This window comes from Neopelma chrysocephalum, unplaced genomic scaffold, assembly GCF_003984885.1.
Source record: "Neopelma chrysocephalum unplaced genomic scaffold, ASM398488v2 Primary Assembly neopelma1_26b, whole genome shotgun sequence".
NCBI lineage: Eukaryota > Metazoa > Chordata > Aves > Passeriformes > Pipridae > Neopelma > Neopelma chrysocephalum.
In genome coordinates, this window is record NW_020897696.1 from 3,286,127 (window position 1) to 3,313,437 (window position 27,311).

At 41.0% G+C, this 27,311-nt stretch overlaps 2 protein-coding genes across 2 annotated transcripts in view; one reads left to right on the forward strand and one right to left on the reverse strand.

Annotated features, from left to right (window-relative positions):
• The window catches only part of F13A1 (coagulation factor XIII A chain), a 207,029-nt gene that overhangs the window by 29,734 nt on the left and 149,984 nt on the right, over positions 1-27,311 (forward strand). The gene's annotated exons all lie outside the window — the stretch shown is intronic.
• LY86 (lymphocyte antigen 86) lies at positions 1,023-26,886 on the reverse strand. Its single transcript, XM_027676246.1, has 5 exons — positions 26,571-26,886; positions 12,888-12,974; positions 11,275-11,403; positions 4,214-4,266; positions 1,023-1,776 (listed from the first exon to the last, which is right to left on the reverse strand). The coding sequence occupies exons 1-5, from the start codon at positions 26,689-26,691 to the stop codon at positions 1,681-1,683; spliced, it is 486 nt and encodes a 161-aa protein (XP_027532047.1). The 5' UTR covers positions 26,692-26,886; the 3' UTR covers positions 1,023-1,680.

A 27,311-nucleotide genomic window follows, 5' to 3' on the forward strand; every position in this document is an offset into this window, starting at 1 on the left:
CATTGTGCTACTATTTTACTAATTATGAAGACCTAAAATGCAGCAATGGTGGTGACTTGGATAATGGTTTCCGAAACAGCATCAGCATTTAAGAGTTGAACCCTGATCTGGGGATTGGTGGCTGAAGCTGTGATGAACTCCCTGGCCTTCTTTCTTTTCCAAACCAGGGTGTAATAGAAATGGGCTGAAAGTGCAGTGTGTTAAATGTGCTCTGTCTCATCTTGTGGTGTTTACTGGTTCATGTTCAGCAGCAGTAAGCCTCCCTATGTGAGTATGGCTCAAATAGTTGCTCTCCTTTGCTGAGATAGCAAGTGAGAATTTTGCTGGACAAGAAGAAAGCAGGAGACTATTCCTTGTCGCTAGCTGTTGGCTGTTCTGCAGTGTTGGTTATCTGCGCAGCAGGGATTCTCTTGCTGCTCAAGAATTCATTCGAGCTACAGAATGTGGGTGTGTACGATGGAGGCCATGTGTCAAAGCTCCTGTGTGGCCACAGCTGCCCTAGCTGCACATGCACCTCTTAAGATGAGGCATGCAGCCCAACGCTTGCTATCATCCTTTGTAAACTTGTGCTCAGCTCCAGAACTCTCCTGTGTCTCTCATTCCAGCCCATATCTTTCCAAAACAGAACTCACTGCTACTCCCAAACCTTCCCCTAGAGGGAAGGTATCTATACTCTCCTACCCAAGATCCTAATCCCATGTGCTGCCCTATGCCTATCTAGGTTATCTAGCTACACATCAGCTATGCCAGGTGCAAAGGCTCATGGAATGAGATGATTTGGGGATGTGCTGCACCTCGAATGTAATTTGTGTTACTTCTCCTGGGGCTTTATGCTCAAAGCAAGGAACAGTTTGTCTCTGGGAATAAAATACATGTGTAAACATGACTGATACTTTATATTTAAAATGTGCTTATTTAACTTGTTCCCCTCAATCTTCCCTTCCCCTCCACCACCTCCCATCTCCCCCCCTCTTAAACTTTTGAGAGACCCTAGAATCATGATGACAAATGAGAAAAAAAGTTCTTTCATTATGAATTTATTGAGAAGCAAGAAGAGCAAATAGCTTAGGTACAGAATGATTCACATATCCCTTAAAAGACATTAAAGAACAAAAAATTACAGGTAGACTTCAGAAGGTTAGAGTGATATGAATCCAGTGACAGGACATGGATCACTGGAGAAAGGGCATGTTCATCCTATATGGTTTTGTTCTGTGGTTATAACAAAATCTGTACTAGTGGAATCTCCAGACTGGCTCCAGAGAAGACTTAAGATGTTGAATGCTGTAACTGCATAATATATGATTGATATATATATATATAAAGTCTTTAGCCTGTGTTAGAATTGGATACCTCCATAACTTACTGCAAAAAATTGTTTAGGCTCTCGCCTGTTCTGCCTCGTGCTATTTTCATCCTAAGATGAAAATGTTGGTATTGGATACTTTCTACTTACAGCTGTATATATTAGAAGAAAAAAGTAGGCTACAGTGTGCTTTTAGGGATAAAAGGTACCACTAGAGGATCTAGTAAATTCTTGAAAATAGTGAATTATAAAGAGGAACACCATCAGAATCACCATGTGGGGATTATTTTCTTCAGAATCATCGTAGCATGCAAGCAGCCTACTTGGCTTGAATAGTTTTGGTAGTCTGTGGCTTTCATGTAATTGTTTTGTTGCTAATAATAGTCTAAATAATTTTTCACAGTAAAATCAGCACAAGCGACAGTGACATGATCTTCATTAGTCAGCTTTGCTGAAACAGTGTAATCTCCCTGTGTGAGACAAAAGCAAAGCAAGAGATTAACCCATCAGTAGTACATAGCTGGTTCTGTTTCTATTTCCAAGTCCTCTTCCCAGAAATAGAATAACCATTTTCCCATCAAGGTCCTCCAAAACCTTTCCAGTCCAAATGTTTCAGAGATGGTAAAGAACTTGCCCATATTTTCTGCCAAAATACTCTCATCAGGGATAGCAATGCTGACAAGCACAAGTTCAAAATTAAAACAGTGCAAGGGGAACAAAATGTTTTGCTGCATAAAAAATCCCTTCAAATCTGTGCAACTTCTCATGTTTCTTATGAGCAAGCACAATATAGCCTGTGATGTTTAGTAACTGGAAAGCAAAGAGGTGCTCACTTGTCTGGCACTTCACTTCCTTGGATCTTGTTCGGTGTTATTAATATGAATTTCTATAAGAGAGCATCTTGGAGGGATGTGTGTGTAAAGATGACTCAATATATGATGAATTCCTATATAATAAAACAAGGGGTAGTTTAATTTCAAATTGTGTATTTAAAATTAAGAATTCAGGCTTTTGGTAGAATTTGTATCATTACAGTGCAAAAAAACCCTGAACCTTAAAGAAGCCATGACTGTCTTGTTTTGGTCAAAACTGCTCTCTCCGGACACTTGGAGAAAGAGAAGCACTGGTTATGGGGGATGACAAGCTTATTTAGCAGATTTGAAGGAAGAGGTGAACTAGATTTCATTCACTCTATATTGCTGGCACTGCAGTAATTATTTCTGTTTTTTTTCCTGGTGGGTGGAGGGGAGAAAAACCTGGGGTAGGAGAGCTTGGCAGCAGTGACCTCCTGGCTGTGTACCACAGAAAGCTCTTGCCCTGCTCAGAACCCTTCTGGTTGTGGAGTAGAAAAAGGTATGGCTAGAATGAGTCAGGTTTCCTGACATTTACCTTTTACAATGGGATTCCTAAAGCAATATCTGGCCTGTGCCCCCACAGAGAGGTTCAGGTTAAGTGCAACATCCAAATTTAGAGAGAGGCCCAATGGCAATATGCTCATGAGAATACAGACTTGTAATTGCTGTCTGGACTGTGCAAACGTCCCTCAGGCTGCTCAGATGAGGCTGTTCTTTGCAATGATCAGGAGATAATTGCTGTATGGGATAACTCCTTTTTGCCAGCACAGAAGGAAGATATTATTTGTCTGATTGATTAATTAACATAAAAGGCTTCCTATTCCCTTTCTCATAATCACATTAACTCTCTAAAAGCTTATAGTTGAATTCATGGAAGTTCATAATAGCTGATTTCCATTATTTATTAGTAATTAGATTTTTTTTTCTCCTCCAGAATAAATTTTTGCTTGTGGTGAAAAATTGTTATTAAAAGAGGATTGTGAACAGTCTTGGAATTTCTGGCTCCAAATTCAGCTAATTTGCCCAGAACTGGAGTTTTACTGGTCTGTGTGCATGTTTTGTGGGCTTTCTCTTGGTTTAAAGATCTATTCCTCAGTTTGTCTAGAGGTTTTACTATGTAAGTGTCCTCAGTGTGTTAGTAAAGCTGCTCCTGGAGCAGGATGCTGATTGATGTGAGCTCAAGCACTCCTGTACGAGAGATCAAAAGTTATTGCTCAACACAGCATCTCTAGGTATAGGCTTTAGGGAAGCAGGCTGGTAGGGGTGGGATAACAGCCTGCATAAGGGGGCCCAGCTCCCTGTGTGAAAGCCTTGGGAAAATGAAGGTTGTGGTTGCTGCCAAGGGAAGATTGAGACATATTAAATGGTAGCTATTATGGAGGCTCTTTTCTCCCAGAAACCAGCTATCCTTGTTATCACCTCTGCAGGTCTTGGCAAGCCTGGTTCTTTGGGACTCATATCTTTGTTCTGTATCCCTGTTCTGACCCTGTTCTGATCCTGTCTTCTTTTCCTGCACCTGGACCAATCCAGTGATGAGCAGGCCTGAGACCTCATGTTTGGGCCTATGACACAGATTTTGTGTCTGCTGTTGAAGGTCTGAGAGCTCATGCTGTACCTCTCTTAGTAAATCTAAGGAGTATTTCACTGGCCACCTGAGCTGTATGCTTTCATAGTGGTAACTATGATCCTTTCTCCACCACATTCTCAACCGTGTGCCTTGATAATCTAGATTGTGCCACCTTCTCTTCAATCTTGCTATTTTGAGAGTAAGAGAGGGAGAGCCTCCTAAATAACTATATGGCTGCATGACTTCGGTGTTGGTACAGGAGATCTTCTATACTAAGAAAATCTATCTGTCTCTGGATAACGGTGGCTCTCCTATGCTTTATAAGCAAAGCCACTTAATTTCATATTGGAAAGAATTAGTCATGTAAAACACTATCAGACCCAGTGTGCTAGCTAGGGGAGCCTGGAATGTGCTGATGTGATTGCTGGTAGTCCTCTGACCACACCTCATCCGGAAAGCTTGGGACCACAGCTGTGACCAACTTACCTGTGGGATTTCTTTGATTCCCAGTGTGACTGGTCCTTCATAGTGGAGGTGTTCTGAAAAACCACAATGGTGTTGGGTGGTTAGACATGCAGCACATGAAGGAGACAAGCAGCTGATCATAGATACTTTCTTTTTGAATTTCAAAGTGCTCCAGTGACAAATGTTATGGAACTGCAAAATGCTGTATACACAGTCTTGAAACAGCCCTCCTGAGAGAAATATCAGCATGTATACTGCCTTGTGGGGAAAGCAAGGCAGAGCCTGGACTCAAGGACCTGCAGCCCCTGCCTGAATGGAGGAGAGGGACATGGCTTTGCAAATTAGGTGGCTGTTCCTATGTCAGCATGCATCCTTCAAATGGGGAAATGAAAGGGGAGGGGGACTGCTGGACTCAGCTCCTGTAGCGTGAACTATTAAACACCTGCAGGTGCAATAGCTGAACTGTTCTGTTTTGGTAACTTCTATAAAAACCAGTCTGAGCTGAGTGTTTGAGGAGGACTTCTGACTGCTTGCTAAACGTGACCTTAAAGTAATAAGAACATGTCTGTCTCACTGCTGAGGGAGCGTTCACCAAGAAGTTACACGAGGTATTAAAGTCATCACAAGTTGTGCTGGTGACTGGAATAGAGCCCAGGAGTTCTACCTTCCAGTCCTCATCTCCCTAATCGTGTGAGATATGCTAGCTCGTTGCTGTTGAAGAAAGGGCAACTTTGTCATTAATGGAGAGAATTAGCAAGCTATTTTGCAGTTCCTCCTACTTCTTCATAGCTTACTGGGCCAAACTGTGCAGACTTGACTGAAAATAAAACTTGTAGATGTTTTGGTATTTCAGAATTTCTTGCACAACTTGCCCCACACAAGTCATGGAAAAGTCTTAAGAACTGTTTAAGGATTCTCTTTTGTAGGTGTCATGAAATATTCTTTACTTTGACAGTGACAGAGGAGTAAGTGTTTCATCATGTTTATATGAGTATGTGCTGGCATCTTGATGCTTGTCATTTCTAGAGAGTTGTTTTAGTCTAGTCTCACTGTCGGTTTATACTGTTTCTTCTGAAAGGCTGGACAAAAGGTTCGTAACATGTTTATGTTGTACGGTCCATCTCACCATTCATGGGCTTGGAAAACATTCCACAGGAGGTCTTCCCACATGTGTTACGAAATGTTAGTCTTGAACAAAATTTTATGGAAGAATCATGACTATAAGATAAGGTAAGAAAAGGAGAAACCTCAGATATTACTAATGTTCTGCACCTTTGCATTAATGAGAAGTTTGCTTAATGTAATGCCCTGATGATCCTGGGAGGTGGAAAAGATGCAAAACAACTCAGTGTTTCCCTGAAAAACCTAGTACCAAAATAGGGAATAGAATAAGTATGTTTCGACTGATCAATCTCAAAATGATCAACTATGCTACAGCACTTGTACTGTACTCGTTCCTCTCTGCATCCCTGGCCAATTCACTGGACACCAAGAAGTCTTTTCCTTTTCAAAGAGCAGTCAGCATCACTGCTTGCTTCTGTGCACGAAGCAAGAGCCCAGGAGTCTGACACATCTTCATTGCAGAGAGCAGTGACTCAAGAATTTTAAAAATACAGTACAGCCCACTTCTCAGTTCACATCTTTAATAGAGTCTAAATGGGAATTAAAGGCACTGCAGACTGCATGACTTAGGTGACGAGTGACTCCCTTGGGACTTAAGCTGTATGTGTGTCAATGTGTGCTAAGGCATACTGTGAGCTGCCCCCTCAGGGTGATGTGGACCATGCAAGCTCATGTTTTGTGCGTCCTTTCTTTCAGTAGAGAGCTTTGTATGACCACCCGTCTTTCAGACAACTCTGAGCCTAGCAAATCTTGGATAGCAGCAGAGGAGAATGGAGAGGAATCCGGGCTGTGAACAATCACCTTCCTCAAAGTCTTTCTCCCCAGGGACATGGAAATTCCCTTTGGATCATATGGCTCATTAGGATCTCACCTAGGCTCCCAGGAAGCCATCCAGAATCTAAAAATACAGATGCAGCATTCAAGCTCTACAAAGCCTGTATTTTAAAATGAAGTAGGAGTCATCAGGCCATAAATTTGCTTCTGAAATGATAGCAATGCTAATCTCTCATCTAGTGTAGGTAGAAGCTATTTTTCCACACACACTTCACTGTGATAAAGTAGCCAGATGAATGCAGTCTTGGGGCTTTGCCTCAACCCACTCTGTTAAGTTTTCTATGGTTACTCTGATGTGTTGTAGATATGCCTTTGCTCGGTAATCAAAGAAGTCACTCTTATGGGCTGGATTATGTTTTAGGGAGCCTTCAGTTACGGAGATAGGTTCTGTGTGTCCAGTTTGATGTCCATGTTTACTGCTTTATGCTTCAGCAATAGCCTTATTTAGCTCTTTCTAACCAGGAGTCTTGCAGTGGTTCATAGTTACTAGTCACACGGAGCTAATGGAGAGAGCCCAGTGAAGAGCCACTGATATGATTAAGGGACTGGAACATCTCTCCAATGAGGAGAGTCTGAGGGAGCTGGGACTGTTCAGCCTAGAGAACAGAAAGATTAAGGGAGAGCACATCAAGTTGTACAAATACCTGAAGTGGAGTTGTAAAGAGAATGGAGCCAGGCTCTTTCCAGTGGTGCCTAATGGCAGGGCAAGAGGTAGTAGGCACAAACTGAAACACAGGAGGTTTCTCCTGAACATCAGGTAAGACTTGTTTTACTATGAGGGTGACTGAGCATTGGCAGAGATTGTCCGGAGAGCATGTGGACCCTCCATTCTTGGATATATTTAAAAACCCTGCCAGGACAGGGTTCTGGGCAACTGGCTGTAGATGGCCTTGCTTGAAGTAGGTGGGAACTGGACTAAATTTCTTTCAGATGTCCTTTCCAACCTCAGCCACTCTGTGTTTCTGTAACCAGTCCTCTAGGAAACTCCTGTGACCTTCCTTCCTTCAATGGGGAGGGGGAAACTATGCTGCTTTGAAAGTATGTTATTATAGGAAAGCAAGGGCAGCTTTCTCTTTCAGCTGGCTGAGACCTGCCAGAAAATACTATGGATTCATAGATCTGCTGAATTTTGTCATTCATATTCACTTTGGACCATGGCAACCTCCTCAGAACCTATACTGGCTGAATAAGGCTTGTTTGCAAATTTTGAAAAGTCCGTTCTATGTTCCAGTTGCATGAGAATTTCTACTATAATTTCAGAAGTGTAAACATCCTCCAAGGCCTTAAGGAGTGTAGTTATCACAGCATCCTTTATACGCATTTTTCTCCATATATTCATACGTTTTTACATTCCTCCATTGAAAGAGGATGAACACATCTGCTGCAGTAACTGTCACAAACACTGAGCAGCTCATTGAAAGTGTTCTGTGGTCTTTTTAGAGAAAGCCCAAATGTAGTTGCAAAAAATGTACAAACATTGGGAAGAGCATAAATCATGAGTGCATTTTTCTACTTAAAAAATCTCCTGTTTCTTTATTGGTCTGCTAGTAAGTTACGTTATATGTCAAGCATGCTGTCAACAGTGATGTGTTTTCAGCCCTTTTTCTTAAAGTCTTATCTGAAGGTGATTTCTGTAGAGCACCCTAGGAAATGTTTCTAATTTACCACTGATTCAAGGTGATGCTATTGTACTTTTTGTAGCAGCTTTTCACTGTTGTTTTTACCAAAAGTAATTTAGTCCTTTTCTTTGCCACTAGTCAGGCCTTTAGTAGCTTCCAGTCTGAAGCAGAGCTTTCAAATGTGTAAGAGCTTCCTGAGGATTGCTTCAAGTTACTCATTATCATTTATCATGAAGATACCTCTCCTTCCTGAAAAAGTCCTGTAATGAAATTCTCACTCCTCTTTCTCAAATCTCCCTTACACTGAAAATCTGTATACGTTCTCACACTCTTGTGCTATATAAAGACCCTGTACATCTGCAGCCACCTCTTCCTTTTTCTATGTTCTAAATATTTTTAGAACGTCAATGCTCCATGTTTGAGTTCTTCTAGGACACAATCTTGCACCCATGCAACTGACACACAGCTTCTGCAGGTTTTATGGATGTAGGAATGATCTGAATAACTGCCAGCTATAGATGTATAGTTGAGTGAGAAAAACATATATAAATATATAGCCAGGTGAGAAGCATTTGCTTTTTCACTGGGGAGGAAAAAGTGAGATGAAGGAGCTAAGCAAGATGTCACGGTGCATCAGCACAAAGACCTAGCTTTGTGGTGTAGCTGCTTTCTCAGAAACAGGTACCTAAACTCTAAACGTAATAGCCAGTTTTGTAATTCATGTTGTGTTTTCTAATTTTATTCACAAATACTATTTTAGAAACTTGCCCGCTGTAACACCTATAGTAATGTAAAGAATGGAGATCTGAAGCAAGGTGGGGGTTTCTCGATGGTTTGGGAGTGTTCACAAGGAATTGTGCGAGTGCTCTGATGCTGCCTTTTTCAATTGGGCCTGAAAGAAAACTCGCAGAGGATGCAGCTATCTTTTTGTCAGGAAACTTTCTTTAAGCATGCAAGTTGTGGTTGGCACATTGCGAAATATTACCCTGGTAGATCTTTTACTCTGATTTTAGTGATTTCATTGGGAAATCTGTTGAATTTTATGTAACTGTTTTCTTTGAAGGAAATGGGGAATAACCATCACTTTCTACTAAAAAAGAGGAAGACCTGAGTTCATGCTGTGCTGCAGGGAATTTAGCAGTCTTGCTGCTATGGTACTTAAATAGACAATGGCCAGTTTCCCTGCAACCTTTGAGCTAATAACTTCACAACAGGCATATAGCTCAAAGAAAAAGATCTTGGAATCCTATTTAGAAGTCCTAGAGAGCAGTGCCAGACTTTGCTTAAGAAAAATAGTAAATACTGTATGATTATGATGAACATGAAATCTCCAGCTATATTAAGTCTTTCCAGCACAGAGAGTATTTCCAGTCATGGCAAAAACTGTAGGATCATAGGAGAGCAAATAACAATAAAAATAAACAAAAAGAAAACAACCTCAAATACCCAAGACTTTGCTACATCCGGCTCTTATAAGTCTATTTTTCTTTTAACTTCTGCTCTGCTCTTCCACACCAGTGAGTGGATCTATGAAGCCTGTAGCAGGATGATGTTCTGTCTAATTTTGGGAGTGGGAGAAACAGCCAGTTTTTGGCCTCCTTGTGAAAGACAAGCAAATTCTGTGTGAAACTATATTTAAACTCAGGTCAGGTCTGGCCAGATGTTGAAAATGTTGCCTGTACAACAGGGAAAAAGAGGCTTTCCATGAAAAGCTTCAGTTGAAAGGGCTATCTGCTCCCCTGTACCTTTGGTAGGCTGCATACTTGGCCATCCACATGTTTTCCTTTCTGCATAGGTATTAGGTCAGATTTATAGCTGTGCTAATATGGTAAATTATGCCTGAATTGTCCTAAATTGGTCTTCAGTTCAATTCTGTGTCCTAAAACATGTTTTGGAATCAACTGTCAACTAATTAAGAAATACCACATTTTCCGTTTGAACCTCAGTCTGAGAAAGTTCACTTCTTTCCCACTGTGACTTAATTACTAAATAATAATAGCTACTGAAAGAGAGGGTATGTATTAAAAAGTTTGTGGCAGAGGTTCTTGCACGAAAGCAGGAATGTTTCTAAATGAAGATACATAGTATTATTTAAACAACCAACTATGGATTTATATCATAAGGTACTTCAATTAGTAGAAACAATCGCCTGTCAGTTTAAGATTGAAGGAATTGGAAACCCCAGGAGGTTTTGCCTTTGTGGCTTAATGTGTGAATAGCAGTTTGTGCTCAGCTCAGGGCTGATTCTACTTCTCCTTAATGTATTCTCTAAGGGATGTTTAGTACTTCATCAGAATAAGATAGTTTTTCAGTGGGTCTGTGGGTGGGTTTTTTCCTCTTATAATTTAATACAAAATTGAAGAAATGTCTGAATTTAATTTTTTTGTCTATCTGGCTTACAGAATTTACATAATTGGTTGCTCATGCAGCATTTCTCTATTATTCTTTATGACAGTTCTGTGCTGTGTGAAATGTCTTAGTCATTTTCCAGGAGCTGTCTTAGCAGTAGTGCTGTGCATGATCTTTAAACTCATAGCCCTTGCACATGAGTTATTGTAGTGTTATCAGGATGAAGATGCAAGTGGATGGAAGGAAAGCAGAGCTTCTGTAACTAACTGGTACTCTAGCAACTCAAACTTCCTTGTGACTCTATCTGTTTATTTCAAAATCAGCCTAAAGAGATGATCGTGATGTAAGAGGGGTTTAAGAATAACTGCTTAAGATATGTGGATGTTAAAGTCCAGAAGCATGACCATAGCTCTTCCAAATGTAGTGTGGCTAACTTGGCACTACCTACTCTGTGTTGTGGCAGAAGAGACCCTGAGGTGCCCAGGCTCACCTGGAACCAAAGATGCCTGCTTTCTTGGGGCAGCTAATACCACTGTAAACCAACCAGTGCAAGTCTTCACCAGTTGCCATTTCAACTGGCAGGAACTGAATTCTTGTGACTGCTACATAGGCACATGTTGAGCAGAAACAAGGTGCAAACCATAGATAGTATCAAATAGTATCTTGGTTCAATATCCTTATTCATGCATAATTTCTCTTAAAGTGAGCTGAAAATATCCTTTGAGGACAGGAAGCTTTACTTGCTTGATAGTGAAGAACGTGTTCAGAATGGTTGTTTGCTCAGCCATTTCTTTTACAGAACTAGCCTTTATTTTTGTCATAGTTCTTGCTCACATGACAACCACATGCCCATAAATAGGGATTATGAACCTCTCTGCTGTTGGATGGGGTCACATAACCACAGTTATTATTTATGGACTTGAAATCCCATGTGTGTGCAATATTCTGTGATTAAAAGAAAAGCAAAAAGATAGGTTAGGGGGAAAAGCAGGCTCTTAAATTAAAATGTCTCTGCCCTACTGTGTTTCTGTCATCCATTAACATACTGTTGAAGTAAACAGAACATTACGATGTATTGGTGCGTTCACCAGCACAGCGGGTGCATCCTGCTTGGAGTATTCAGCAGCCATCAAACACTTAGAGTGCTACCTAAATTACCTCCTTTCTTCATTCCACAGAAAATAAGCTTAGAATGACCCGGCGCGCAAAGGGTCTCTGAGTAGGTTAAGACTGTCTTCCCATTTATGATCAGGTGAAGCTTGACGTATAGTTCCTTGATGTTGTGTCCTACACACAAAGCAGAAAGAGAGCTCAGAGAAAGTGCAAGGGTAAACAGGTTTATTACTTTATTTTAAAAAAGATTACATTTTTTCCCCCTGCTGTTTGAGCTATTAAATTTTTCCTCCTCACTGAGAACTCCTAATACATAGAAATCCGTGCTTAAGCAACAGGTCTCTAAGCCCTTCAAGGATATAATAGCACATATCTTTATTTATTGCACATATAATAGCACATATCTTTATTGTTGAATAAACTACACCCACAACCGTTCTCTGACTCTGAGGTCAACTAGCATATCTAGTAGTCCTTATAACAATCTTACATCCTTACATCTAAACTTTCTTTTTTGCTGTCCTTAGCAAAGGGATCATATCCAATGGGCCCCTGGGAGCAGCCTGTGACCTGTAACCTCTGCCTGGGAAAACAGTATCTGGCCCAAGCCAAACTTGTGCCAGGGACTAGCAGAGCAGCTAGGCAGTGCTAGGAGGTTGCCTGCTTGTGCCTGGCTTGCTAACACAGACAGAGCCAGTGAGCCTACTGGATTTAGAGGGAGGTCCTATACTCTGACTTGTGGGAAAAATATTTACAAATGCTTGTAATGTGATTTTTGCAGGCTTGTTTAACTTTGCAGCCACCTAAAAACTGATGCATCCTTGGCAAGTGGGTAGCATTCTCACAGAAGGGAGACCTTTAGCATATAATGAAGCGTTCTGAAGTGTTAAAAGACACTTGGCACACAAATTTATTTTCAGCATCAGGAATGTACAGCAGCACTTCTGTATTTATGCTCTGGCAGTAGAGATTCTAGGTGAGCTTGGGGCCAACAGGTTTGCAAGAAGGTGGCTTTTCTGTGCAAGGATCACAAAGCAAGCTATGACTAATGTTAACTTGTGCACCCAGTTTTGACATTTTATTGCTGAACAGTCAGGTGCTGAAGGGTATAATTTCAGCTACTGCAGGTGGTAAACTGATGGCATGACTTTTGCCTCAGGCTAGCACTTCCCCAGCGTGTTTCTCTGTATGCTCAGGAGGGGCAGAGGACTGTCCCCACCTTGGTCTGTGGGAGTCCATTCAGTCTCCTACCTGCAAGGGTCACAGCCTTGGCAATTTGGTGAACGCTGCTGGTGCTGACAGAAGAGTGTGGGTGCTGTAGCTGTCTCGTTCAACAAGACTTTCCCTAGAAGTCTTAGCTATGAAGATAAGCTCTAGAGTAGCACCCCCCCACCTTGGCTATCCATGTGTATTAAGTGAAGGGTAGGAGAGGAATAGGAGTTGGGGGCTGATATGACCTTCTTAGGGTGACATACATAGTCTGAGGCTGAGCTGACAACAGAACTGACATTTCTGTAGCCCTGCATAGGTTTTGAAATTTCTAAGAAATGAAGCCCATTCATATTTTGTGGGAGGTTTTAACCCTGGCTTACTTCTTAATACCAGCACTCACACATGAATTATCTGTTTATGGTGTGAGAAAATAGCAATTCACTTACGTAGGACCATTGAAGCTCTAATGTTAAAGGTGTGGGTTGCGACATCAGCACACTTGTCAATGCTGAAAACAAAATCTTGCTGGGGATCTGTTTGAAGACACAAAGCAGTGGGTAAAAAGTTCTATCTTTAATGAAATGTAATGACTTTTTGGAAGAAAGCAATAGAACATAGAAGTGTTATAAAAAACAAATAACATATTCCTTAAAAATTCTGCAAGTGCTTAAAGCTCCCATACCTTGTGTTCAATAGCTACTTAGCTACTTCTGTCCTTCCTGCCACTTCAATCTGAAGCACACTCAGGTGAGACTAAAACCTATTGTGTAGGAAAATGAGCCAAGTTCAAAGAAAGCAAGTTCCCCTCAGTAGTGGGTAGTAAATGTTTATTCAACAATGAATTCTTAGTATAGCTGCTCTTCCCAGACACTGTACACTGCCATTCCTTCCTCAGTACTGATGGGCAATTGGTTATGAAGATGTTTTCTAATTGATTTGTATCACAAGATGGCTTGGTGGGGCTAATTAGGAAACTGAATACTGAAGTGGAATGGAAGGTCCAAAATTGAAAATAAAATTGTATAACTGATATACTGCAGTACTTTATGCTGGGTCAACCATCCCATGATACTTCTAACCAGGAAATATTCTACATTTCTCCTTTTCTGGGAGACTTTATCAGAGCTAGGGTCAAAGCCAGCCCTTTGACTGATGATTGTAATGAACGTGGTTCTTGCCAGTTCCTACAGTATTCCTTCCTCTGCATCAAGCTCTAAAACTCTTGTATAAACATAATTGTTTTCCCACCAATTCCACCTTCTTCTTTGCTAGCCTCCAAGAGACTTCATGCTATGCTTGAAGGCTTGTCGTTGTGTCACTCTCTGGTGACAGGCAGCAACAAAAACTGAGAGCTCAGCTGCCACAACCAACAGAATGTGCAAGTGTTTTCCAAAACTGTGGCTGGAGGTGAAAGATTTGGCCACTTTGGAAACATATCTTGAGCATCAAGGCTTGCTTTAGGCATATTTTTGTCCCTCAACATGGCTTTCCAGCCAGCCTGTGCGTCCTACTTCCTTCTCTGTGGAAAAAAGAGAAGCAACTGTGGCATGTGCAGAAGCAGCCATAGATTCCTTGGTTTACATAGAGCTAGTAGTGACAAATATAGACTTGGGAACTGAGTTCTGTTTTATAAGTTATTGTTGCTTGAGCTAGTCTTCTTGCTGAATTGAAAATAACATGTTGGGAGAATTCCTTTGATGCTGTGGTAAAACTTGAGTCACGAGTGTCCTCTATGAGGCTGAGTTAGCATCCTCATAGCCTAGCCCTGTTTTGCAGCAGTGTCCCACAGCTGTAGCAGCTGGCAGCCAGCAAGTCTGCGTGACTGAAACCTGATTGCTTAGAGGGGATCATGAAATGAATGAAAGTGTTGGGAGGACCTGGGGGCCTCTAACTAAGCCAGGTTCTGTGAGCCTTCAGGTGGTCAGTGTGGTCTAAAAGGAGTACCCGAGCCTTAAGTTCTGGTAAATTAAAATAACAGTTTAAAAGACACAGATAAAAGGCACTTGTATTTTGAACAGTTTTTTGTGTCTCTCTGCTGAATTTTGTCCTCCACACCACTAAAGCAGTCTCTGCAGTTGCATAATCTGCTTGGGACAAATAGTTAGTGCCTGGAGTCGTTTATCAGTCAGACCAGAGTCAGAGGGTTGTCTTTCCTCCCTTTCCACATTCCTGTCAATTCTCACTTTGTTTTTTTTCAGTTTCAGAAGCTGTTGGAATTGGTTAGGAGAACAGTCTGCTACTCCAGCCAGAAAGCATGTCAAACTTCTCTTTTCTCTGGGACCGTTACTCCTGTTTCCCCTCTGGTTTCTACTGTCTCTCAGGGCTTGGTTTCCGCTTTCCTCTGGAGTTCTGCAAGAGCCCCTTTCGTTTATGTTTTGTGTGTAGTGTGATGACAAGGTTCAGGAAGCAGCTGCTTAGATTCAGAGCAACTTGAGCATTGAGTTCTACCAATAGTGCTGGTAATCAAATTACTAAAATTGTTAGTTCCATAATTTCCAGAAGGAGTTATGGTCAAACATGGCACTGCAATATATATGATGCTCTTCTCTTTTCAAAGTGAATAGGCTGTGCTTTAATTAACGAATTACATCATGGTGTTAGAGCTAGAAATTGATTTTTAGTTCAAAATTTCTCATCAATAACTTGGTAGAAAGGGGATGTTCATGAAACCAAGCTTCTCTGAAAGCATGGACTTCTTACAATGGCCCTGACCTCAGGGTTATTTTAGTTTGGATGTCTTGTGTCTGTTTTATTTCTATGGATTTAGCTCCTTTAACAGATGACATATTTTGTGGTGCATTGTAGCCATGGATGTCTTTTGCTGCACTGCTAGTGCTACAGCATAGGGTCCTGATATCAAAGAAGTGTTATCTGGTCCCCAGAGAGGAAGAGAGTGTGGAAGCACTCACAAGAGAAATTCTGGAAAAATTTGTGAATTGGAGCACTTGGATTTTGTGATGTTGTTCTGTTGCTGAGAAATGTCAAATTTTCCACTGTCAAAAGAAACACAATTAGTTTTCTGACCATCTCCCTGTGGAAATTTATGCTAAGACATTGCAATCCAGCATCTTAGATGCTGTGGTGTACTGAGGTGGGAGCCTCCTGCTGAATTCAATTGGAAGAATGGCTGTGTTGCTAAAGCTATAGTGCCAGGGAGTCTGTATTCTAAAACATGTAGGCAGAAAAGTTGCTGCTAAAATGGAAATTAATGAAAACAGTGGGTTTTTGCCATTTGATCAGTGATTGTAAATTCACCTTTGCGTTATGCACTAAGGGAGTGTGCCATACCCCTCTTTCTTTAAATGGTGAAGAGTCCCTCCTGTGGCAAAGGCAACTCGAAGCAATTGCCATTTTTGTGTTTCATCTCAGATGCACAACTGTGAGTCACTATGTGTCTCTTATGGAGGTTTAATACTTATTCTTCTGTGTTTGCCTCAATCTGAAGTGAGCTGGTTAGACTGAAAAAAAAATACATGTTATGTCTTTCACATGTGCAGAGCAATAACATTTACTGTTAAATCTCTAAAATACGTGGGGCTGCCCTTCAGCCTTCCTCTTCCCTGCAACATTTCATGGTGCACAGTACTGTATGTTCCCAGACTTCCCTCCACCCACTCCCTTCAATCTGCTCACTCTTCCATAATTAAAGCTAGAAACTCTTCAACTGGTTGCAGAGTTTTGCATTTCCAGTTCAGCTTTGATATATTACCAACACTTAAAACATTGCTGGAAATTTTGCAAACACATTGAGGTTTATCAGTAAAAATCTGCTTATTGATGGGAAAAAGGGCATTCTTTGTGTATCTAGTGCGAAGGACTCACGCTGCAACATATCTACAGCTGGTAGAAAGGTGCCTGGGAGCAGCATTTGAACTCAAGTTTCTGTTTACATGGTTCTAAATCTTTCAGGCAACTTCTCCAAGAAAGGGAAAAGGCTCTAACTTTTGTAAACAATCAATGCTCTCTAAGATCTCTTAGATGTGTTATTTGAACCTGATGCTGTGGCTGATGCTGAGCTCCCAACTGTATGTAGCACTGAATGTACAGCTCTTGCTGAAGACTGGCTTCTATAGTACAGTCCTGCTTTGTGAGAGATAAATTTGGGATGTACGTGGCATCTTGCCACTGATCACCCTTTATATGTCAGTATTAGTGATGCATCCCACCTCCCATTTCACCCTACGTGGTGGTACCCTGATGGAGGTTTGTTGCTATATTGACTTGGGATGTGGTTTTCTTTGCATACCACCTGCACTGGCAGCATAGTGCAAGATTTCAGCCTCTTTCGAGGTGCTCACAGTGGTGGGTTTGCCTGGGTTTTTCTTAGAAGACTGAGCAGGTGTGTGTAGTACAGCCTAGAGGCCCAGATGAGTTCCTAAACTTTTCTTCATGGAGCTTTTTTCCCCTGCCTTTTTTCTTGGCAGAAGGTTCATAGCTAAATTATCTCAGACATATTTACAGTGGTGTAACCCTAGTGACGAGGACAACAGATGGGAACTCACTTTCATGCCCCAGTTACTGCAATTGTGGGGCCAAGCAGCTCATGCTGCTGCTGAACATGGGTGTGCACAAAGCCACAGGGCTGTGAACTGGAACTGCCCTTATAGCTTCCTGTGCTCTGGGAGGTGATCTCCAGAGCACGAGATGAAGCAGACAGCTGGGAATGATAATGTGCTAACCCACTGTGGCTATGTCCCTTCAAGCCTGAGCTCCTAGATGACTAACTGGGAATTACAGAAACTACGTGGCCAGATGGGAAGCACCTGTTACAGGAATTTTGCTGGGCTGGTGTACAACAGCCTTTCTCTTTTATTCTTCTCTCTCCTCCCCCCATTTTGTTAACTATCCTCTACTGGCTTCACTCTCATCTGAATCTGCTCTAAAATCACATTGTTTCCATATGAGCATGAAAATCAGTGGTATGACTGAATAGCAGCAGCAAGCAGATGAGCAGTGCTTGTGAGTGTCCACATCTGTAAGCCCTGAAGTGGTGGAAAGACTCTCCAAATTGGTAAGCTTTGGGTGTTTCAAAATAACACTTTTAGGAGCAGATAAGCCACAGAATTGAACGAAATGACATAACTGCACTTGGCTAGGGTCGAATAAGGACAGACTGGTGCTAGAGGAGCTGGAAATTAGCACAAGGAAGAAACGTATTTAGCAATTACCCAACACTCCTCACCTTCAAAGCTGTTAATAAAATTAAATCATTAGTCTTTACAGCATTCAAGGTGATGAAAGGAGAGGGAAAGAATGAGGAACTGTTTGAGATTTCAGACTTTATGTATTCGTTCAACCATTTCTCTTTAATGTCTATTTAAATAAATTAACCTGAATGCTCAAGGTTGTATTTGACACTGGAATCTACTTATAAGGCACTGAGAAAGAAGCATCAGGTGAATTAGCAGCTTTCAGATTATGCATCTAGATTTCCCTGATTACCTTCAATTTAAAGAACTTCCTTTTGGGCCTGCCTTCACAGCATGTCACTGCCACTTTCAGGTGTGTCTGGGAGGGGCAGGATGACCCTCTGTTCAGAGGAAAGCAGAATACATTGTGAGACCCGTGTTGGCTGTGTCTACCTTATTGTGAGAATGCTTCATCCCAAGACATTTGCCTTAGCCATGACCATCTTGAGGCTTTTGCCTTGTTCAAACAGGCACTTTGGCCTCCTTTGCAGAAGTCACTGTATGCTTTTTCACCTGAATTTTTCTGGCTTGCTTAGGCAATACAGAGGAAAAGGAATAGGGAAGATGAGAGTTTGCGTGTCCTAAATGTCCCAGAGTTACAAACTGTGCGAGTTCCCCTTTGCAAACAGCGATATCAACTTGTGGTCTGCTTAAACCCAAAGCTCTTGGAGATGACTAATGGAGCGAATAATTTTGCTTCCTTTCTGATAAAACTTACATGAGTGTAGAGAGAAGCCTAAAGATTTGGTTTCAGTATAATCTATAAGTTAAAAAAGCCCAGAGAAGTAGCAAAAGAAACTTAAATATGGCTTAAAAAATAAGTGTTTATGCAAGTTATTTCCACTCCTCTCTCAAGAATACTGAACACTGGTAATGCAAAGATCAGTTACATACTTGGTTAGATTAAGGCACAGGCATTACTGGCTGGTAATTATGGCCTTAGTTTTGTAGCCAGGTGATTCCAGTGTCTTAGAAAATTAGTTTAAATAAAGGACAAAGACTTTGTCTCTTGCTGTTTCAAATAAAACTTTTTGCTGAGTATATGACGTCCAAATATGCAAATATTCAGAAACAGTAACTCAGAAGGCTTCTCCAAATGTCAGGTGGGGAAGAGATTTGCTGGTACCAGGCTGATATGATGAGTTAGAGGGAAGCCCCTGTAATGACAGCAGGTATGAGGGGATCTCTGCAGCTGGAGGGCTGTGTTTGGGGGTGGGGGTGTCCCTATCATGCATAAAGCAGCATTGCCAAAGATATGCCCCTAGACTCCCTGTCTTTTCCTGCCTGAACCAGCTTTCTTTGAGAGCAGGCTTGTAGGAGCTGTTTGCTGAGGCTCAAGGGAAGGCCCAGTGTCTGAAGGTTCTTGGAGTCTTTCCTTGCTTTTGCCAGAGGTGGTATTTGTAAAGGGGGATTTCTGTGCTTTGTGTAGTATAACAAGCTTTAACCAAGCCTGTTTAAGAGGACAAAACTGAAAGATGCTGGCTTTGAGAGATAGCACATACATATCTGTATTTGATAATCTTGATTTGTCCTAGTTAGCTTGAGAGAGAAAGACAGACAGGGCAGGCTTCAGCTACAGCAGTGTAACAAGAAAATACTGCATTAATTTGGGCCCAGCAGGGAATGTATTAGAGAGGGAAAGTCTTTGTTCTTCTGTTGGTAAGAAAAAACCATGCACTGCACGAATAAGATGGATACAGTAACTGCCTGTATTCTTAATCAGATGTCTCTTCCCTCCTCATATGTTTTTTTTTAATGATTTTTTTTTATATTGCCCTACTTGAGATGAAGATCTCTGGACATCAGTGCTTGCCAGTATGACTGGGGATTCGCAACAGACTTTCAGGCTTGTGTCAGAAATAGAGCCAAACGTTACTAGAAACTGTCCTGCTGTTAGACACATGCCATGCTCTGGGATAGCAGGGTATACTGCTGATTATACAGAACAGTAATCAGCAGCATATAAATGGGCTAAATGTTCCCATTTTCCCAGGATGGGTTGAAATCTGCCACAGGAGTGTGGCAGTAAGCTGTACCTGAAATGGCATGCTCCCTCTGCTGAGGAAACTAGCTGGGTGCCCACCTGCCTGATCACTGCTGAATCATTTGGCAGGAGCCATTCATCTTCAGGTGAAGAGGAAACTAAAGCATTGAATTAATTTGCGGTAATTTTCAAAATCCTAGCTTTTGGCAACTGGAAGCTCTCATGAGTCTAAAAGCAGCACCTGTAACAGATCAAAGGTTTTGGATTTGGCACGTGATGAATCTGCATAGGGCATTTGGACATCTTGTCCCCAGTGGCCACCATTTCTCCCTAGATTTAGGTTGCCATAGGCCCACTAAATTTGGTACCGTGATACCAACACACAATAATGCTGAAGCAGTTTTTTGCATTTTTGAGGTATGTTGATTTTATTTAGATTATTTTGGATATTTTTGCTGATGAATGTTTAATTGCTGTAAGAACCTGATCTCCTGACTTTATTTTCTTTGGTAAACTGTAAGCATAGTAGGGAACAGAGATATCTTGAGGCTTTGATGGCAGCTCTAAGTGAGATGATGTGGCAGCATCAAGAAAGTGTAGCAATGCCCCAGAGGCTTACAGAGAAAGATTTACACTGGAACACATATCATCAGCTGTGGTTAGTTGTTGCTCCTGACTTTATGCAGTGAATGTGCCTCTTGGCAATTTTTGCTTTGTGTAATATAGGAGCTTATCTCAAATTTTTATCAAACTCTTAAAATAGCTGTGACTAATCTGTTTAGTATGTTAGAGTGCTCCCTCCATAAAGATTCAAATTCAGTATCCAAAAGGAAATGACAGTGCTGCCTTGCCCACACTACTTCTGGACTGTAATGCAATATACTACTTTTTAGGTATGTCTCTCCTATTTTTTTCCAAAGGGGAGAACACATTTTCTTATGGCTTGCCTTGTGAGCTGTTACCCCTCCTGCTTATGACTACTTTAGTGATTCAGTGGCTATAACAACCAAGGAAGTATCAAAAGTCAATAGGTGAAAAACTTGCCAATCAGTTTAGATTTATCAGCTAGAGATAAGCAGGAGAGGGTGTCGCACATAAACAACCCTATTTTGCAGTCTGTGGTACAGGACCTTAATTGATTTGGTGAAGAATTTGGCACTGTGAGAGAACCACTGAGAACTAAATTAGATGAGAAAATTTAAAGCCTGGTGGGAAAGGTTCAGCTGAGGTTAATTCTCTCCACTACTAGTCTCACTGAAAGCATTAATATTGATTTTACTAAATGGTTTAAAGTCTAGATGGTGAATCTAATGTTTTTGACGGAGTACCTTGGAGATATGAAATTGTCTCCTGCTCCTTTATGCCATTTACATTTTAAAACTTACTGAGTAGTTTCCTCTCTCTGAAAGATGGGGTAAAATAGTATTCAGAACCACCTCAAGAGTTCACATAGGAAAGAAAGTTTAAATCCTCTCTACTGAAGTGGAGAATGAAATAGACGAGGCAGTTTTAATTCATGGAGGGACCAAAATCTTAAAAGAAACTTTGCATGTGCACTCATAACTATGCTACCTTGATTCTGTTGATAGCTTCAGCTTGTTAGGATCTGGTGCCAGAAATATGCATGTCAACATCTGGTCTTCCCCTTGGAATAAGTAAGTTATACCAGATGAGTACAGCAGCAAAGCTATGACATTAAGATGGCTTGGACAGAGTAAACAAACCAAAAAATTGTTTTCAAGTGAAATTCTTAAGTTCTTTGATTGTTTGCCCATTAGCAATCTATGCAACAAAAGATCAGAGGGGAGTTGGTGTCATTTGGCTTTAAATAATTTAGAAGCAGAAGCAATTGCTGGAGACTGTTTGAGGAAAATAAATAAATAAGTCCAAGAGAAGCATCTGGCTCAATCTGTCTGCCGAAAACCCAAAGAACAATGGAAAAAGAACCCCTTTTACCAAGTATCTAGAAGAATCTTTGCCCTAAGGAGACATGAGGTGAGAAGTTTTTTGCAGACTTTTCTTTGCCATCTAAAGCTATCAGATTATTTATAGCCTTTAACCAAAGGACATAAATGTGTGGTCAGGGAAGAAAAAAGACAAGTTAAAGTGGCTGACACAGAGAACAGAAAGTGATGTGCCGTAAATTTAGTGCTGCAATGATGACAATTTAGCAGGACAAGTTGGTATTGCTGATTTAGTAGGGATAGGTGTTACTGGTCTATTTTTCAAAAAAGGAAAAAACACATTTTAAGAAAAATAGTATATTTGATATCTCAGTATGTAGGAGAAAGGATATGATGGGCTGAGTGTGTGACCAGGACCCTGAAACTATTTAGCATGGACAGACAAATCATCAGGAAATTGTGAGCTAATTAGTCTCTGCCTCCACTTTTTTGTTTTAAGCACTGAAAAGTTCCCTCAAAACAGAGTTTAACAGAAGGGAGTCTATACTGCACTATCTGACCAGAGCATGTTCTACACCAGAAGAACCCTGTTGACTTCAAGGGGCAATTTCACCGAGATCCAAATCCAAGTTCACAAATTTAAAGAAAAGCCATACAAATCAGAGTTTCTCTAACTGCAAATGCAATCCAGTGCAAGTGTGTACTGAAGTGGGCAGTGCTGCTCTCTCCTACTGTTCCATCGCAGGGCAGGAAAAGGGTTTGTAGAAATAACGCTGCTTGAACTGTGACATAGAACTATGCAGACATGGAGCTCATTGGACATAAGTTCAGTCAGACTTTTCTCTCTTTCAGAAGAGGCATTGTCACTAAAAACAATTCTCTGGATGACAAGAGTCTTTGTCTATCAGAAGACATTAATTAAAGCAAATGGTTAACCGTATCCGTGAAAATGTTTTATTATTTTTAATCTGTAGATATACAAATATAAAACTTGTAAAGGGTGCAGCCAATTTCATATTTAGGTTCTGGAGGTTGAAATGAATACTGATTGATTGCTCCTTCTCCTGAAACTTCAGCTAGTGGCCATTAACCTCGCTTCAGATGAAAAAACAAAAGCAAGCACAATCAAAATGGGAAAATGTGTTTTTCTATGATATTTATAATCCCATGTGGTCTAAACAGTGTTTTATAGAGCCTTGGGAATATTTCTGAAGATGTCATCTTCAAATATTAATACTTTGACCTGAAGATCTCGCTGAAATTCCCTGTTATTTACTCCCTTGCACAGAAAACAAAGTCCTCAATGGTCCATGGTGTCCAGACCCTGTCTAAGAACCTTCTACTTTATCAGTTTCCTTTGCTCCACTGTCAAGAAATCTGCAGTTTCAGGCAGTGGGCAGCTCTGATCTAAACATAGAACTTTAATAATCACGGAGCATAGTGATCTGTGTTTGCTGGTTGAAACAAAACCTGACATTCTGAAACGTTAATTTATTGGTGTAGGTTCAACTAACATTTCAAGAATGAGCTGTAAAAATAGTTGGAAAATGGTTTTCGTGTGTCTGCAGGAGGAATCACCTGCTCTCTCCTATGAAGGGGATCCCATTTCAACACTATGTAGTGAGAATGTTTTCATGGCTAATTAAGACAATTCAGCTTACATGAGTGATCTAGAAGCAGGTGCTTGTAGATGTGTTGAGGAGTTATGTTTTCTAGTCTCTGACTGCATTACACTTTGCACTTCCAAGTGGATGCCTGTTACTCAAATAGCACTGGAACCTGCTTGGGGCACTTCGTTACCATTGCCTACCTGCCCCTCCCTTCCCAGACAATTGCCTTTTAAAATGTAGTTGGCAATATCAAAGGCATTATTAAGGTAAAAATCACTTTGAAATTAAAAGGGATAGGAATTGGCCATTTGTGTAGCAGGTTCTTTTCATGTCTGTGCATAGACTTGCCAGTTAAGGTTCTCTTTTCTCAGTCAGAGATGTTAACCTGTGCTGCTTTTATCTTGGGATCTGTGCCCAGGTTTCTAAAGCGATTTATGGTCATTTGAGATCTTCCTTCATTTTTGTCACTTGTTCTTGGGAGGAAGAGTGGCCCTGATAGGAAATGTCTTGCTATTTATAGACTCTTGGTGTTATGTCTCCTGTGGTTATACAAAGGAGGCAGCACACTGTCTATTTACTTTACTTTTAGACCACCCATGTCTCAACCTGACTTTCTCACCATGGACTTGCTGCTGAGAATTTGTGTCTGATTTCTTTTGGCTTACTCTTTTACAACTGCATTATATTTATCACTAGATTCTTGTCTAAGACCTTTATTTTGATGCATGTCTTGGGGTCCTGGTTATAGAACATTTAGTCTGACGTGGCTTAGTGGGAATGGGGATTCTTTCTATAGGATCCAGAGCATGGACTGAGGCCGCAGGCTTGATACATGCCTGTATCTTATGTGTTATAGGGACAGATGCAGCTAGAATGATTGCTTGTGACAGGCCATTGGGATTTGCTTCTGGCTACAGGAGGTTGCTACACTTTCTCTATTTTCAGTTATCCACCTAAATTTCTCTGCTGCATTAATCACAGTTATATTAGGTCATATTTTTGGCTTTAGTCAGATTTTTACTGCATTATAGGAGAGGATCTGATAAACTGCAAGGCAAAAAATGAGCACTTGGCTCCTTTTTAAATGCTCAGACTGAACTCTATTAATCTGTTGATAGAGGGCATTCAGCTCCAGAAATAAAGTTGTGAAGTACTTCTCTCAACTTCCTTATATTTCACTTGATTCAACCCTAATTAACTGATAACATCCTAGAGTCTATAGTAACAACAATAGAGGTGAAATCCTGACCCTCTTGATGGCAACAGCAAATACTTTATCCAAGATTTCATACTAGTTACCTCACTGTGGCTCCTGTATCCCAAAAATGGGTCATCTGCTGACACCTTCAGTGGAGTAAGAAATATCAAGGGGATTTCTCAGACTGGAGGGACATATGGGGCAGTATTCCCCTGAAATTGCTGAAGAGTATGGGCACTTGTGTTTGCTGATATTATAAATTTGTCATGAGAAGGTTTGTTGGGAAAGGGACTTGTCAAACCTAGGTCCTAACAAGTCTGTTTCCTCCTGGGTGAGAACAATTGGCAGGACATAGAGGAAAAATGAAGCTATGTTCTGCCCATCTAGTTACAGTTTACAGTGAAATGAAGTAGGGACAAAGCTTCCCCTCTGCTGAAAGGGTGATCAGCACCTTTGGCACCATCATGAGCTTGCCAGAGAGCTCAGTAAGAACAGTGTCTTCTCTGAAGGAGATGTAGACTAGTGTATTCAGATTTATCTTCCCCACCTGTAGATTTCTGGGCTCAACCCAAAACATCTTATATTTTTCTTCTTTATGCAAACTATCAGACTATGAACTGGGTCAGCAGAGATGCAAATGGTGCATCCTGGTCTGGTTCTACAGGTGTGGTAGCCTCTGGAAAAAGGCGGAGCAGAACATTGTGATGACAGTTGTGAGTTGCAACAACTTGAATCTTGACAGAGCTGTAAGGGAGCAAGGAATCTGACTTCAAACAAAGAATCTGATTTAATTCTTGCGTTGCTTCTATGTCTGTGTAATCTCTTCATCTCCCATAGCTGTGACCAGGAGAACAGAAAACCACTCTCAGTGGCAGGACCTGACCTTTATGATCTCTGGCTCGTGCTTCTCAAGCTGTGAATTCCCCCTGAATGAATGTACCTCTTATCTTTCTGTTCACAAACTCAAATAAGTGACAGAAACAAATGACTCTAAACAAATGCATATTGTTAGCTAGGCCAGTGGTGTGCATAGTAAGAGGCAATCCTTAACTGGCACATGCCAGCAGACAAATTCATCATCATTTGAATTGACTCAAACTAAGCCTGTGCCTCATTGTCAAAGCATCTCATGCTAACTGAGACCTGTTGAGTGAACAGAATTCATTTATGCAATAAATTCTTACTGAAATAAAGGTAATGCCAAAGCTTGTATTCAATATTTAATTAAATATTTTCTTAATGCCTTATACCCATTTATAGTATGTGAAGCTTGACTTTAGTCTCCTGGGAGCAGGCCAATAAAGAATAGCATTACAAATATTTATTTACTTCTCTTGTCCCTCACCGGCTTTATTCTAATGGGTGTGCAAAAATGCATGAAAGCTACCGGGGAGAAAAAGCCCCCGGGAATACCCTTTGTATTAGGATGAATTGGAAAAACAAACTCTAGGGTGCTCATTTGCCGTGAATCGCTTTTCCCATCACGTGCAGAAAATGAATGAGGCGTCTGTGAATCTAATTCCCTTTGTCCCAGTTGTAAAGCAGATCAGCACAATAGGAGAGGCACAAGGCCAGCAAAGAAAGAGGTGGAAAGCAGGCACCATTCAGTGAATTCATTCTCAGTCAATTTCGGTGTCACTTGCTCCTTTTCTTCTCTACAGATTTAAAGAGCAAACAAAACCCTATAATCCCTGGGAAATGCCTCTGGTAGGGGCTGCTGCTGAGGTCTTGCGAAGCACGATGGCAGTGGCAGAGAACATGAATCCTTCACATTGTCACACTGGTCCCTTTTCGCTCCAAGTGGGAGGACAGAAGGCACATCACCACAGCCTCATCTCATGTTAGGAAAACAGCAGATCATTGAAGAGCCTATTTTGTCTCAGGGGTAACAAAGATAAAGATCTAGGGTCTTCCTTTTTTTTTTTTTTTAACCTAACTTCTAGATGAAAATCCTAGTCATCTCTGTCATGCTGAACTGGGGTTTTGACAGCTGTTTATTATTCTGAATTAAGTTACATTATTCCTCTTTATTATCTTCTATCTAAATACAGTTAGATTTGTGTGTATGTGTGAACCAAAACTAGCTATACTTGAAAGACTAAAAATATTCTAGATGAGAAACCCAGTGCTGGCTTGGTAATATAACCCTTCTATTCATTGCCTGGCTTATAAGTGTCTCTCACTGCATAAGAACAACTTTGTTGAGCAGCTAAAAAGAAAATGGAAATGGTAAAAAAATCTCACCACAGCTTTTGTAATATATTTCCAAGTTGTCCTCTTTGCAGACTGTGTGCGTAGGCCATTCTGTGCTGGCATTGATGTAAAGCAGGACCAAGATGAGAACAAGAACATTTGATGTCTTCATGGTGGTGGTGGTAGTTTGCAGGATCACTTCTCTGTCTCTTGGTAACACTTTGGAGGGAGGTGTTCCTTTCTCCAAGGCACACAGGAGTTACAGCGTTCGTGCCTGCAGAAGGGTTAAGTAAGCCAGTGCAGGCTTAGCTCACCACAATGTAGTATAAACAAGAGCCTAATCAGAATTGGAGGGTGCTATTTCCGTGTGCTTAGACTTCTGCTTTCTGTTCTTTGTGTTAAACTAATGACAAATGAGCTAATCACACCTACTCACTGCACGGCATAGCCCTGCCTCAGTGCCTGCTGGAACAATGCAGTGAACTGTTTATGTCTCTTGCTGCCAGCTTCTCTTGAAGTCAAAGCATTTGGGGCAACACTTGAGACAGGTTTATTTCCCAGCCCTTCTGGCTGCAAAAGGTTGCGATCCAAATTACCCCATCTTGTTCACACCAAGTCAATGTGGAAGATGGACAGTTTGGTTTCTAACAAATCTGCCCGCTGGAGGGAAGGAAGGTGTGTCTGACAAAGTTGACACCAAATAAGCAAATCTTGAAACTTTCAAGAATGAATCCTTTCTGCTTGACTATGCGAAACACTGCATTTGCATTCTTTTTTTTTCAGTGTTTCTTT